This window comes from Aulonocara sp. 'chitande type north' Nkhata Bay, linkage group LG16, assembly GCF_057382095.1.
Source record: "Aulonocara sp. 'chitande type north' Nkhata Bay isolate Kocher_YH1m ecotype deep benthic linkage group LG16, A_spYH_male_GT1.1, whole genome shotgun sequence".
Taxonomy (NCBI): Eukaryota; Metazoa; Chordata; class Actinopteri; order Cichliformes; family Cichlidae; genus Aulonocara; species Aulonocara sp. 'chitande type north' Nkhata Bay.
The window spans coordinates 23,211,356-23,226,119 of NC_141359.1; the positions used below are offsets into that span (position 1 = coordinate 23,211,356).

Genomic DNA, 14,764 nt, shown 5'->3' on the forward strand with positions numbered 1-14,764 from the left:
CCACACAATCAAACAGTGAGTCGAAGCTACTGAGCACAACTGATCCCAAGAATTTCACAGTACATAAGTTTCAATCTTAGCCTTGATGGAAGGCTACCAGACTGCAAAGTGAGATGGTGGCACACAGGCCATTACCGCGTGTTATCCAGCCTTCCCTTGCGGGGATCAAATATTAACTGAACAAATGTCTTATCACCTACACTGTTTTTCTTTCACTACCCAGTTGATGACTGGTGACACAGTGACACTGCTCATTCACATTTTGCTGGTTGGTTAATCTGAATTCTAATTGGGCCCATTTCAGCAGTGGCCACAAACGTCTGAGCCAGGCTGGCTTTATCTAACAGTGGGGTCATCTAAGGGGACCGTAGGAGGAACAGGAACCATTAGATACAAGCCTTGCCTCCTCCTGCTCCCCAGGGCCCGCTGTCGCCAAGGCCCTGTTTGATGTGATCCATTTGCGTGGTTTGGCGCTTATCGTGTCAGGATCGGGGACACCGTGGCCCCCACCCACACTACACACAGATGACTCTGATAAGTGAGCCTACAAGTATACACCTCACCCCCTCAGACCACATCCATATCTCCTATGAAACCACACAGGAACAGAAAACTCCCAAAGCCACATCCCGCTGCACATAAAAGTGGATAAAAGGATGAAAGGTTTTGTATACAAACTGTTTAAATAAAGAATTAGCTCTAATAGCTCTTTAGCGAGAAAAGAAAGCTACCGCACGCATGCGATTCAGTCATTCAGGCAAACTGGGCGCACTGCTGTGTCCAAAGACCATTCAGATCTCTGCTGACCCTAATTGCTTTATTTTCTCAATGATTCTATCAGCTCTTTGATGTCCAAATAAATGTAGAAAATTGGAGTTAATTGCTATATTTGTGTTCGGCAATGATAGCGACTGTTGTTCACCAGCTGAAAATAAACACTTCGCTTTAATTAAACATCCCTCCGGACAGACGGAATCATTATGCTTTTTACAACTCCCTTTTTCATCCTCCCTTTATTTACTGACAGTGTGCAATATTTGCCACTGGGAAAGAAGTGCAAACAAAACAGGAAATGAGGGGTGAGCGTGGTAAAGAAAAATTCTCAAAAGAAGTCCTCTGTCATCGTTGGAATTTTTTCTTCTTTTTTTTTTTTAAACTCCACACTTTTTCTGTGACTGAGCAGCACAATAAGTTGCAAGGGTCAGTGGTACTGAAACAAAACAGGGCCGTTCCACTTGGGCTCTGGAACAATACAAGTGACCCAATCCATTCTACTCTGTGTTTGGGCTTTATTTTAGCATTAAATGCCCAGATGCTGTGGCTTTTCTTTGGGTGAAATGACTGTGGACACCTCCTTCACATTTTCCCTTTCTGGGCCATTTTCACTTCATAAAGCTGCAGTCAATGTGTTTTGTGTGTGGTGAGGAAGGTCTGACACATACTGTGGTGGTCTCAGACGCTGTCTACATTGGTGGCTCAAGTAGTCCTAGGATTAGGCCTTTGTGTGCTGTGAAAAGGTAAAAGAAGTCACTTATTTGGGCTCAGTCAAGCTGCTGATTTCCAACCCCATTTTGGAAATAAGAGAAAGGCTTTGAAATGTGGTCTCCCCTCACTCTCTACTATAAATCACTAGTGTCCAGCAAATTCATTCAGCCTTTTTTTTCCCTCCTGAAAACAACACACACACACAAAAAACAACAATTCAGAAATACAAAAGTCAGCCTAGAATTCATTGTCCTCGTCATTCTGACGTGAGGTGAGATTCAAGATTAGATTGGGACTTTGTTGTGTCAGTTCCCAGGCTCAAAGGGCCCTGGGTCTGGCCTGCATTCTGAGTCAGACCAGCTGAGGTGCTGGACCACAGCATCATGGGAGACCACACATACTCACACGGGAAGCTTTTGCTGGCCGGTGCTCGCCATCAAATGACCATGTGTGGTATTGCTGAGTGGCCAGTTAAGCGCACACAAATACACACGCAGGGTCACATGATGATGTTTTCCTCTGTTTCGCTTTATTTTTCAGGGAGACAAGCATAGGTCAGTGATCCTAAGGCCGCCGCTCACCTTTCTGTGTCACAAAGGCACTGTCATAAAAACAATGCTCAAAGAGGGTTAATGGCACAGCCTATATATGTTTCCACTGGACCATCTTCTGTGTTTCTCAGGCTAACCTGTGTAATGCCTGGAGCCAGTGCAGTCTTTAGTCGCCAGCGTGGTAAAGAAGCAGAGAAAGCCAGGTGAAATCCCATCCTACAGCGTCCACGATTACGTCAGCAGTTCTCATATCCCACAAAGCCACTAAAGAGGCCTGATACACAATGTGCCACAATATAGAGACTCACACAACGATCCACCCGCCAGTGTTTCTTTAGACAATAGCTGTCTTTTCTCTGCACTTGTGTGCGTGTTCAGCCCTTCAGTGCTTGGTTTGTCTCTGTTTCTTTTTTTGCTCTTTCTCACACGCACACAAAAGGGTTTATTGCCGTAATTTGTTTATTCCCGTCTTTATAAGGAATTAGCGTTGGCAAGAGCAGGCTGGGTCACACTTAAGTCAGCTGGTGTCTTAGTGAAAACATCCGGACAAACTGAATTTTGACTGGATAAGCAGGGCTATAAATGCAGTGCAGGTCCCAACAGTTGGTGGTGCGACTTGGTCAAGAGCCTTCACACAAAAATCCGCTGAAAGACCCCTGTACTCACCCCCTATTGTCTTGGCCTCCTCCTCTGCCCTCTCTGTGAAAATAGAGGCAACCCAGGATTTAAAGGTCAAGTCCACACAAAAGCTGACAGTTCCCAAAGCCTGAGGTGTTTTTAATTGACATTTCTGTCTTTGTCCCCTGACCATAAAGATGGAAGAGAAAGAGGCTTTTTCCCCAATATACTAAATTACTACTAAATGAGACCTGTGAAAAATAGGGCTCTGGGGTGTAACCAGGTTCCCCCAGCTTGAGGGAATCCCCTTGTTAGGCAGGTTTGGGGGGCAGTGCTGAAGGGCTGTGAAGTGCTTACTCCACCATAGAAAGGAGGGGGGAGAGGCTAAGGCACAAATCCCCACACAGAAGCGGCCTCTCTCCATAGAAAGAGATAAACCAGTTAGGGCATTGTTTATGAAGTTTCACTTTATTCCCTTCTGACAACCATTTAGACAATAACTATGGGGAAACGTCCCTCCACGAATGAGCAACAATAGTGGAGATCAGCAGCTTTTCTCAACAGCTAATACTTTGATAAAAAAAAGAGTGAAAATCTTCCTTCCTGAAAGCATTAAAGGCTGCTCCGTGAAAGACACCTGCAAACAAGAGCAGAAAGCAGCACAAACAAAAGTGCTTTGTCCAAAGGATGCTACCTTTGTCCACTCTAACAATCACATCCCACTTTCAGCTACAGCAAAAGACTAATGCGCACATATCCAGTCTGATTTTGACGTGGCCTGGTCTAGATTTTATTTCTTTTACATCAAGACACAGTTAGAAAAAAGAGGAAAGCAGGAGAAATTCAAGTAAAAGTGCACAGCTGAAACCCATCTGTGTTTTATGTCAGGACGTGGTCTACTCTCACTGTTGTTGGTTGGACCTATTGGCCCTCTACAAAAGTTATTATTTTACTTTAACCATTATTCACCTTATTATCAAAATGAGGGGAACTATAGCAGACAAAAAGCTTTTGTGCGTTTATTCTTTTGTGCTTTCAGCATTTAAGATGGCTTTTGTCTACTGTGAGATGGGTATCTGCCACAAACATCATTCAGGCATTGTGGAGGGGGGATTCATTTTCAGCGCGCCTTTGTTCTATTCTTTGGCCCGAACCAAGGAGCCACGCCTGCTCCTCTACCTCGAATTGTGCAGCGAACATTCCCTTCTTTGTGGCGCTAGGTGCATGAGCTGGCTCATCTCCGCAGGGTTTCGTGGGAGATGGCTGTCATGGTGGCAGGGTGGCATTTGGTAACCTAACCTGGGCTTGCATCAGGGTGGCCCTTGGCTAGCAGGTCAATAAGACCTGTTAAGCATTAAGCGAATTGGGCTAAGAGGCGAAAGTCCAGGTGTACTCCTGTAAACACTTCATGTCAGACTTTTTCTCTTTGCCACTCGACACAATATCCTCACTTCACCCTCTCCTGACATTTCCACTATTTTCCCTTCCACATCTGACCCATCATGTGGCTTTATTTCCTCTTTGGTCCCTTTCTCTCTTCCAATCACTTCCTTATTCTCCTTACACATTCTCTGAAGATGCCACTTCTGTTGTGCCACGCTGAGGGAGCCACACCCTCAGCCTATGTGCACACTTTTATTAAATCTGTGCAGGCGCTGGGCTGCGCTGGCGGGTAATCCTACAGTAATTGTTTCCAGATTAGGGGACCCGGACCACAAAGCAGGTTTAGCCAGGCATGAAATGGCCTCCCCATGCTGCTGCGCCAGCAACCAAACCTGCCGAGGTGAGACTCACCTGGATAAAGTCCACAAACGTCCATGGAAGCAGAGAGTCCAGGTAACCGATGTCCTTCGAAAACCTGTTGAGGATTCTTCCTGAGAAAAAGCACAATACAAAAGAACAGATTAAAAAAATATCTCTATAATAGAAACAGCATTTTTCTTATATTGCCAATATTGTTATGCCATTTGTACAACAATAATAGTGCACTTAAGCGAGCTGAAAAAATAAGCAATTCCTTGAATATTTATCATATTAAGTTTTTTACTGTTACAGGTTCAGATATGACATTCGGAGCAACAAATCTAAACCAAATGCAGATCTGCTTTATCCATTAACTACTCTGCATTCATAAAAACAATATTTTGTTAGTTTCAATTCCGTTCGTGTCTTTAGACTATTAAGCAACTGTTATCAGAGTCCCCTTAATAGAACAGAGGTTACATACAGTGTGATATCAAATGGAAAACACAGGCCTATCTAGATTAAACAATGAATCATTATTTATCTAGTGATTCATAAAGACTGTCCTACTCTTGGCTGAATACACGAGGGAACCTTTTGTTAGGGAACAAAAGGCCAACAGAAGCTGCGTACCTGCCTTTATGTTCTGACTGGCAGTGTCAGTGACGTTAATTGAGTTGCCTCCAATCTGCTCGGTCGTTCATTATTTTGGCTAGTGCTCTGCAGGTGCTGTGGCAGCCCCTTATTGTTACTCCTTTAGTAACTTTGCTCCACTATTCTGATCCCACAGCACATAAGATTACACTCCAGCTGCTTTCACACACTGTGTACTGCAGGGTCACTGATAGCCAATCCCCAAAGCACACTTCCTTAAAGGCAGGCAAGACAGAAAGGCTTTTACTATCTCTGTCCCTGAAGGAAGACCCCTGGTTCTCAGAGGCAGACAACAGGTACCAGAGCAGCGGCAGCACTGCCACAGCTTGAACTCTTCAAAGGTCAAAAGACACAAACAATCTGCAGTGTGCCTAAAATACGGCCATGATGTTTGTTAATGTATTTAGGAGAGCAGCTGTATTCCACTATGACAAATGGCTATGCACACAGTAATATCTGTCTGACGACAATGTAAATAAAGCAGTACTCACAAAATGCAGGGTGCAACCCCTGATAGAGTTAAACAAACCAATACAGGCATGCAGATGAGTTTATCTAGGCTCACAGAATATACCATGGAATAGGGTGTGACTTGGTAAAAGAAAAGAGAAAGGAAACACTGAGCAACATGGTGGCAGAATGTGGTGGCATGGCACTCTGGAGGCGTGGTGGAGCCATGGCACGGCTGACCTAAAACTTGCCTCCGAGCCTCTTAGTCAGTCCTACGGAGGTGGGCCCTGTAATCACCTCTCTCCACGGCCGTAAGCAGCTTACAGCTTTATCCAAAATGCCGCTCCTGCCTAAAAACATGCATGCAGACGAGGCCGGGCTCCCCATAACAGCCATTGCAAAAACCCAGCCAGAGCATTATTCCCCGCAACAACCCAGCAATGCTCCAAATCAGCACTGATTCAAAGTCAAGTGGCGTAAGCATGTTGTACACTTGGAGGCAGACTAATCTTATTCACAGTGTGAGTGCCCCTTTAGCATACAGACATCCCGAGGGGAGGGTTCAAGCAAGGGGGTAGAGCGCTTACTATACCAATGCAGAATTTCGCTGCTTTAGTCTGGAAATAAGGGGGGAGTACTTGTCAAACTGTGTTTGTGAAAGCTCCAATAATATTTTACGTAATTTTACTGTCTAAGCCATAGATGACCCAAATTCATGCATATCTGACAAACAATGCCAATAAGAAAAGGATAGGTTTCTCTGGGTTACATCATACAATGGTTAGAGGGTGCTAGAGCAGAGAACATCAGTCAGCTATCAGCTGTTTGACAAGCGGCTCAGTTAACACAGAGTTTCAGAGGGGATGAAGTAAAGAGCCTTCTCCATCCTGCACAGACTATAGAGGGGATACATTACAGTGATGCAGTTACACAAAGACATTCACTGACTGGAAATGCCTATGAGGTAAGATCGGTGTGGGACAATGGCTTCAATCACTCTGGGTGGTTGTCAACAATATCACCTATTGTGTGCAGAGGGGTATAGACGTTTCAGGATATCAGCAGCATTAGTATCAAACAATTTCTCATGCTTTAAGACTCCAGGGGTGATTTGCACCACTTTTCAGGCTCAGGAAATATCAAACCCTCCCAACTAAGGTGGCCTCTTAGGTGGAGATATTAGGTGAGAAGGGCCCCCAATCACACTTAAAGAAGTGGAACAGTGGGGTCCGGCTAGAGCGGGGCGTGTGGCAAATCGCTGTTCCCTGTAAACATCAAGATAAGGAGACGACTCAGAGCCGCTCCATGTGTGGGCCCCAGTGCAGTTGGAGGGGCCCTTCAGTGAGACAAGTGTGATAATGAAGAAATACTAGGGAGGGGGCTGCCAAGGCTGGAGGTGGCACGGCTCACCTGCACTTCCATGAAGGGCCCGGAGGCCTGGGGCAGCCTCCCACCGCCGGCGCCTTGCTGCCAATACTAATACATTCTAAATCCATTCTCTTCGCTCACACCGCCAGGCTCCTGCAATCTCCTCTCCTTCCCTTTCATGCAATTAAATAGTGGAAGTGCAGAGCGAGGGGGAGCCCTATCAGCCATACTGCACACACACACACGGCTCCATCTCCACATTCAATTTACACACTTCGATATCATCATCCTCTCTGCAGTACTTCCTTCACTTCACTCCTAACACTCTTGCATCCCAGACCTGAAATACAGACATTAAAAACATTGCCTCTGTGGACACAATTAGAATCTCACATCAGTGACTACAGAAGATCTAATGTTCACTGCGTCAACAGCAACACCCAGCTCTGAGATGGCCCACTATGCTGATGGGAGACAGGGCTGTGGATGTGTGTCTGTGCATGTGTTGACTGAAACTCCACTCCTCGACTGTGCTGATGAGCTGAAGCCCTGGCCTGCAGTCTCTGAGGGGATTAGCCCACTCAATGACACTAAATTACAGGGATCAACATCAGCTCAACACATCCACCGCTGTCTGTGCTGCTCTAAATGGATCACATTTGGATGAACAGCTGCAATAAGACTGTACACATTACTCAAACGGGGCAACATGAATATTTAAAGCCATTTAAAATAATAAAACGGAGGAAAAAGCTGCTTGTGGTTTCTGTCATCTCTAAAATTATCAAAGAGTACTGTCACAACGCGAAAAAGAGTTTTAATCACTGAAAGCACCAACTTGGAAATCAACTATGTCTGTGCAGCACAAAAGATAACACAGTCACAGATTTAAATGGCGCAGTGGTATTCAGTGGCAGATACAGAAGAGCCACAATACCTCTCCGTCAATCATAATTCACCACAGCTGTACTCCATTGTTATAAACCACATTCACAGAATAACAAATAAGACCTTTGTGCAGCGACGCTTGAAATGGTAACCTTTAACTCTGAGGACGGCTATCAAACACCGGGCCTGTTCAGCAGCAGCAGCAGCAGCAGCAGCAGCAGCGCACCTATCACTTACACATGTAAACAGCTGTCAAATCCTTAACAACACATGTGCACACAGTTACAAATCACTCACACTTACGACAAGACAGTAGTGAATGTAAACGCTGTGATGGAAGTGGCAGGGTGTTTTTTTTTTAAAGAACAAAAGTGTTTAGACAGAAAGAAAACATTAGGAAGGGAAGAAGAGGAGCTGACAACAGCTGCTTTTGTCATGATGCTTTTTTACTTGAGGTAATAAATTAATTAACAATACATAACAAAAGAAGGGGGGGGGGGTAAAATATAAGTACGTTGAATTTATTTACACAGTGCAAATAAAAATACTGATATATATTTTCTTAATTTATTGCTGACTGAATGGAGGAAAAAGGAAACGCAGACTCCGGGATAGTTGTGTGTGTGTGTGTGTGTGTGTGTGTGTGTGTGTGTGTGTGTGTGTGTGTGTGTGTGTGTGTGTGTGTGTAAATCCAGTCAAACATAGTGTTGTTTGCCAGACTAGCAACCGAGCTGTAATGACTGGACTGGTCACACAATGGTTACTGATAGCAGCACAACAGCGATCAGATAGCAGTGTCTGTTAAGCCTCTCCTTTGCTGCGCTATTAAACAGATTATTACATTATTCAAAGTGTTTGTTCTCCTCCTGTGCATAGATTACCGAGCAAGGCACACCCAGATAAGCTGCCAGGTAGTCCAATGCATAACACAACGGCGGCAGTAAAAACAAAAGTCAAAGATTAAGACACGCGGTGTTTGCTCCAAACACAGCTTTGCAAAGAAAAGCTTTGTCGCTACACCCACTTCTAATGCTAGCAGAAACCACAAGCTCCTGAACACCCTCAAATCATATTTAGACTTGTGTTACCAGCTTATTATGACTCATTATACAGATACAAGTTCCCCTTCTTGTTGAGAATTCCCACCCAAGCTGATTGTGTTGTACACGCATGTCACTATGAGGAGATTAGGCAGAGTAATTATCTACTGACGGGTGAACAATGCTCCAGAAAAATTAAAGTTATCAAAGTGGGCCACTTGACAGTTGACTTTGGATATGAATGACAGATTGTAGTGACATTACTTCACCTAATTAAAACAGGTCTTTAATTAATGCACTAATATTATGGAGATAAATTATGGAGAAGAGGGGAAAAAAAGCTAATTTAAGCAAATCTTGAATTATCCACTCACATTCATTGACGCCTATTTAAAAAAAATAAAGAAAAAAGAACTGCTTCCCTCCCTGAGTAAAGTCAGACACGTTTGGAGTGTTTGCTCACTTTTAAAATGACGTCCATCTGCCAGCTTTAGTGACCCAGCAGCTCCAGCCTACAAAGCTAATGAAATAATCAACATTTCTGATACAGCGCACAAAGCAAATATGTCTCTATTTACACTTCTTTATAATCCACACGCAACACCGTCCAAGATCTACTGCAAACACCATATATTCAATCTGATTGTTTGCTGTTTTTGTTCAGGCTCACAATGAAATAGATAGCAGTTTCTTTGCTGGTTCTAAGTACATTATGGCTAAAAAATGAAGTCATATCACCACCGTTTTGACACAATTAACATCTTGCTTGCACAGTCTTTACCTGCCAGCAGTGACTTTTACAATCATTTCATTTTAAACTTCTTTATTATTATTATACATCTTAGATAAATATTTATGAGTTGTTTATATTGTTTATTCACATTAAATAAAACATGACTGTTTAAAAACCTAACATGGGAAAAACATCTTAATTAAGCAGATTAAAATATTAATTAAAAATAAAAAAACAAAACATGAATGTATAAATGATTACATCATAAGAAACCTGATAGCCATGACAAATTATAGAGGATAAAGAAAAGTATTTGAATGTTTTTAAGTGGATGAAAACATGACAAAGTAAGGAGCAGTCTGCTCTCTAGTGGCCAGATGTTCCAGCAACGACTGGATGCAGGTCCTTCTGGATATAAACATCTCATATCACTGACCATGCTATAAAAAAGGCTATGTCATTAAAATGTGAACGCGAAAGGCTGGTGAGCCACTTACCAATTGGGTTGATGTCAAAAAAACGTATTGGCGTCCGGAGGATGGCGTTAAACATGTTGTTGTGAAGGGTCTGGGCCGAGCTCACCAGGACATTGAAGAAGATCAGACTGCGTACGAAGCCAAACACAACTGAAGTGGCTGTTAAACCTGACAAAAATACAAAAACTAACATCAGCACAGCATAGTCTTATCCTTGTGCTTGTTCTGTGATTAGCTATGCATTTCAAGTGACATTGTTGAGCATACTGTACGCACAAAAACACATTTTTTTCCTCTTCATTTGTGTTTTTTTTTTTTTTCATTTGCTTGAATGCTGATTTACCACTGTGAGCACAAAGCCTGAGCGAGTGAAGAGGCTGAGAGTCACAAGGAGGCAATCGGAGCAATCCAACGGCAGAGAACAAGAAAGGCACTGCTATCTCGCTGTACAGCTGAGGCCCATGTACACATACACTGGGCCTTGAAGGCCTTGGGCTACAGCCAAAGAACTGTGGATCTGTTCATTGAATGGCTGCGGTATTCAGAGATTCAGGAGTACACAAAAAGCAATATGTGCTCAGTGAGCTTCACCTGCGTAAACACCTAGGTACAGGTCAAGGTCCAGCTGCCGAGGGAAGCTGCCATTGAGGTCCTCGGTCACACTGATGTGCTTCTGTTCAGAGGCCCTGTCGAGTCAAGTCACAAAAGAAACAAAAATCCACAAGGACAAATAAACACAACAAAGGAATAAAGCTGCAACGTGAAGGCACTACACAACACACATTCCTCCCATCTCGAAGCACAAGGTCAGTTTCAACAAGTGACAGATAAAGTCAAGAAAGACAGTTTTGTTCACTTATGTTCTATTAAACCATTTTCAGTCCAGGTAAATGCGCCCAGTTCACTTATGAATCCCATTATTTGATTTTTTTTTAATTACTTAATGTATTTATTTTTGCAAAAAAACAAATCCTCACCAGCACGCAAGCCACCAGTCCTGCAGAACAAATGTAAGCTAAAAAAACAAAACAAAACATAGATGTTTTTAGGTCAAACATTAAGAAAACAACAAAACTGCTAATGTCACTACAAATAATCTTATGTTAAAAATTAATAATCCTTTGTATTTTTGCAATAATGATAGAAAGTAAAAAGTAAACTCACATGTGCAAGGGCATTCAATAAAATGAGGACCAAGAGGACCAGGAAGTTAGCACCTGCCATGAAATATTTCACATACATATGCAGGCCGACGTTGCCTTCAAAGCGGCTTTCCTCCTTTGTTGGTTGCACTACCTAGAAATAGACACTAGTGTCAATTCCAGTCATCTAGCAACACTTCAAAGCAGGCTGTAGTGAACGGTAAGCAGGAAAAGTTAGCTTCTCCTGCACTCTAGTGGCTTAAAGGATGCACAGCAGGCAGGCACATGAGGAGTTTTATACATGCCTGGTTAAAAACCTTTTTCCAATTAAAATCTAGTGCTTTACATACACCTACCATTGCAAGTGGCTCTGTTCCCTCAATCAAAGAGTAACGAGAGGAAGAAAGGGAAGACATAGATGAGTTGTCAGAGAGTGCGTGGGGGAGGCCGGAGACGGGGCCTGAGAGAGGAGTGGTGTTCTGCCTCTGCTCGTCCTGGTCCTTATCCTCCTTGAGCAGAGAGGTGAAATCTAGTCCAGAGCCCTGCAACTCACTGTAGGTCCCTCGGGCCACCATCTGGCCCTGACAGAGAGAAAAGAAATGCAGTTAATAACGGCATAGCTGATTTATATTGTCATAAAGATTCTATAGGCAACATAAAATGTAGGCTCAAGAAAATGTACTACTGCTAATATTACCAATAACAAACTCGTAGACAAAGAAATTAACAGTTTTGGCTTATTTTTTTATTTTTTTTTTTGGCATTTTAACTTATTTTTAACTTATTTTCCTCAAAGTCAAAAAATGTATTGCAAAAGGGCAACAGTGTTGCAAAAAACCAAACTATTACGAAACACTCCTGTTAAAGTAGAAAAGTACATTGTGCCTTTTGCCTAGCTTTAATGCTAGTTTAATGCTAATCAATATAATATTACATTGAACATGGCCATGTATACTAATTAGATGGCAGGAATTCATAAATTTCATCTTTAAATGGAGATATTAAGTACAAAAAAAGGAGCAGAAGTTCATTTTTTTAGGTTGATTTTATTTTTTCTTTGTTTTAAAACATAATAATTTGGGGTATAGAACTGTTGAAGTGTTAGCGAGCTTTTAAATACAATACATCATACAAAATAACAAACTTTTAGCAGTGGCCAAAATCTATGTCTAATAATACAAACTGTGATTAAAACTCCTTGAACGGCGGATGTACTGGTTATCATATTATTAGTTCAGTTCATCCCTTTTCAGATTATGAAACGTTTTTCCAATCGAACTCAGAGATTTTTGCCACTGACTCTGTTGCACATGTTCTCCTGGAAGTTCCTTTGCTAAATATATAGAGGAGAGTTATTAAATCAAGTGTGTAAACTGATTGGCTAAAATTTGCAACACACAATTTACACCTAATCGCGCTGATATTTAACACCAAAAAAGCCTGTCATACTTTTTGTGCTTGATACTGACATGAACTTATTCCCCCTGTGGTTAGAAAACAGCCCAACTTTTATAAATCACCCAAAAAACTAAACACAAATGCAATTTTTCCCTGTTTACTGGCCCTGGCCCTAAATGCACTGACACCCTGCCATGTGACTGGATGATTAGACGTTTGCATTCATGAGAAGTTACATAAGTGTACCTAATAAAGTTGCTGATATTTTGTATTTTAAATCAAAACTCAAGCTCACACCTCCTTTAAGACGACGATCTGATCGGCAGCCTTCAGATACTGTAGCTGATGAGTAACCAGGATACGAGGCTTCTTCCTCAGAAGTCCACAAATACACCTGCAGAGAAGAAATAACATGAAAAACTGCCAACTTCTTTTCACAAACAACAGTAAGATGCTGGCAACAGGACTTACTCCTCAAAGAGGTGCCGGCCCACCTCAGCATCCACAGCACTGAGAGGGTCATCAAGCAAATAGATATCTGCATCCTGGTACACTGCTCTAAAAAGACGCACACACAGACTTTATCTCTGTCACTGTTACCAAATAAGCCGGCATTTTTCTGTATTGTTGTCCAGCACACCTTGCTAAGCTGACCCTTGCCTTCTGTCCTCCGCTGAGATTGGCCCCTCTGTCCCCGACAATCGCCAGGTCACCACCTGGCAGCAGGTCCATGTCCTGATCAGGGTACAAAAGCAACTTTTCCCAACATTCCCATTTGCACCAGAGTACTGAAAGCCAAAATAGCTCTAACTTTGCTACAAGACTGTATTATTGACAAGCATGCTTCAAGGTGATTCTCACTCTCTTTAGGGCACAGGCTCTCAGTACTCTATCATACTTCTTGAGGTTGAGCTCCTTGCCAAAAAGGATGTTGCTTCGAATTGTACCAGGTAAAATCCAGGGTTGCTGAGAAGTGTATGTAAGCTCTCCTTTGACTTTGATGACACCACTTTCCTGGCTCAGTTCTCCCAGTATGGCACTGAGGAGCGAGGACTGAAATGCACAAACAAAAAATTAGGTTTAAACTGCAATATTTACATTTTGGGAAATACCTTTAAAATCGCTTTCTTGCTCAGAGAACTCAGCATGGAACTGGAGTCGAGAGGCCTAGCAAACCTACAAAAACTGTTTCCCAATTAGGGAGGACATTTTAGTATGTATGTATTAAACAAGCATCATATACTAATAAGGAAACTTAAGAGGCAGGGTTTCTGCTGTGAAATTGGTGGTAAACACAACAGATTTTCAGTAAGAAGTATTTAGAGTTACCTAACCCATGTCAGGCTCATGGTCATGTGTGTGCTTCACTAAATCTGAGACTTGACAACAGACCTGACCTTTCCAGCTCCAACAGGTCCAATTACTGCCAGGAGCTGCTCTGATCTCACTGCGAAAGACACATTCTGCAAGGTTGGAGTTTCAAGAGTCTGTAAGAAAAAGTAAGCCAGTTTGAACATCGGTGTGTGTAGTAAATACACAACAATTAATTTAATTCTTGGTTCACCTACTATGCATAGCTCAAAACCACAAATTTGTCTCACAAGCATCGCAGCTGGTGTAGCATAGTGTATAATACTAGCTATGCTTCGAGGGCTCAGAAGATTGCATGCGATACATATTTAGGATGAGAGGGAAAGACGCATTTCCCAAAATGTTTCCTACCTTATTCCAGTAGCATATTAAGTCCTGAATTTTCACCATGCAGTCCTTCTTCTCTGCCACAGGAAGGCCAAGATGCTGAGGAGCAACTTCATCCAGCAGAAGAAATTGCTTACAAGAATAGTAGATTATTTGTTTTAGTTTTTATACAAAGTAATCAGAACACACTACTGGAAAATATATAGCCTCTAACTGTAATATATTTACTTTAATCCTTTCTATGCTGATGAGAGACTCAGAGACCTTCTCTATGGCACAGGGGAAAAAGAGCGTGATGGTGAGTCGCACTGCCCCGTAGAGGGAAACTGCCATGAACACTCTGCTGGCAGACAACTTGTTCCCTGTTAGTACATAAACGCAGATGGTGACAAAGATGATGACCTTGCTGGCTGCAAAGAAAGACGCCATGTTCAGGCCACGCAGGTAAGAGCTTTTCATGATCTTAGAGATTTCCATTCTGTGGAAAACAAAATAGGATGGCAGTGTTTGGCACAGTTTT

The 14,764-nt window shown here is 42.5% G+C and overlaps 1 protein-coding gene across 2 annotated transcripts in view; it reads right to left on the reverse strand.

The window, feature by feature from the left end:
• The window catches only part of LOC147311532 (ATP-binding cassette sub-family C member 4-like), a 38,947-nt gene that overhangs the window by 19,169 nt on the left and 5,014 nt on the right, over positions 1–14,764 (reverse strand). Inside the window, exons 8-20 of one of the 2 annotated variants that reach the window (XM_086265521.1) lie at positions 14,509–14,722; positions 14,269–14,376; positions 13,944–14,033; positions 13,408–13,599; positions 13,187–13,281; positions 13,018–13,104; positions 12,844–12,940; positions 11,501–11,729; positions 11,171–11,298; positions 10,984–11,021; positions 10,598–10,692; positions 10,028–10,174; positions 4,449–4,528 (exon numbers count right to left, since the gene is read on the reverse strand). In XM_086265521.1, coding sequence (XP_086121647.1) covers positions 4,449–4,528; positions 10,028–10,174; positions 10,598–10,692; positions 10,984–11,021; positions 11,171–11,298; positions 11,501–11,729; positions 12,844–12,940; positions 13,018–13,104; positions 13,187–13,281; positions 13,408–13,599; positions 13,944–14,033; positions 14,269–14,376; positions 14,509–14,722 — 1,600 coding nt within the window. Of the gene's footprint in view, positions 1–4,448; positions 4,529–10,027; positions 10,175–10,597; positions 10,693–10,983; positions 11,022–11,170; positions 11,299–11,500; positions 11,730–12,843; positions 12,941–13,017; positions 13,105–13,186; positions 13,282–13,407; positions 13,600–13,943; positions 14,034–14,268; positions 14,377–14,472; positions 14,723–14,764 lie in introns of both variants that reach the window. The other variant, XM_086265520.1, reaches the window with a different exon arrangement.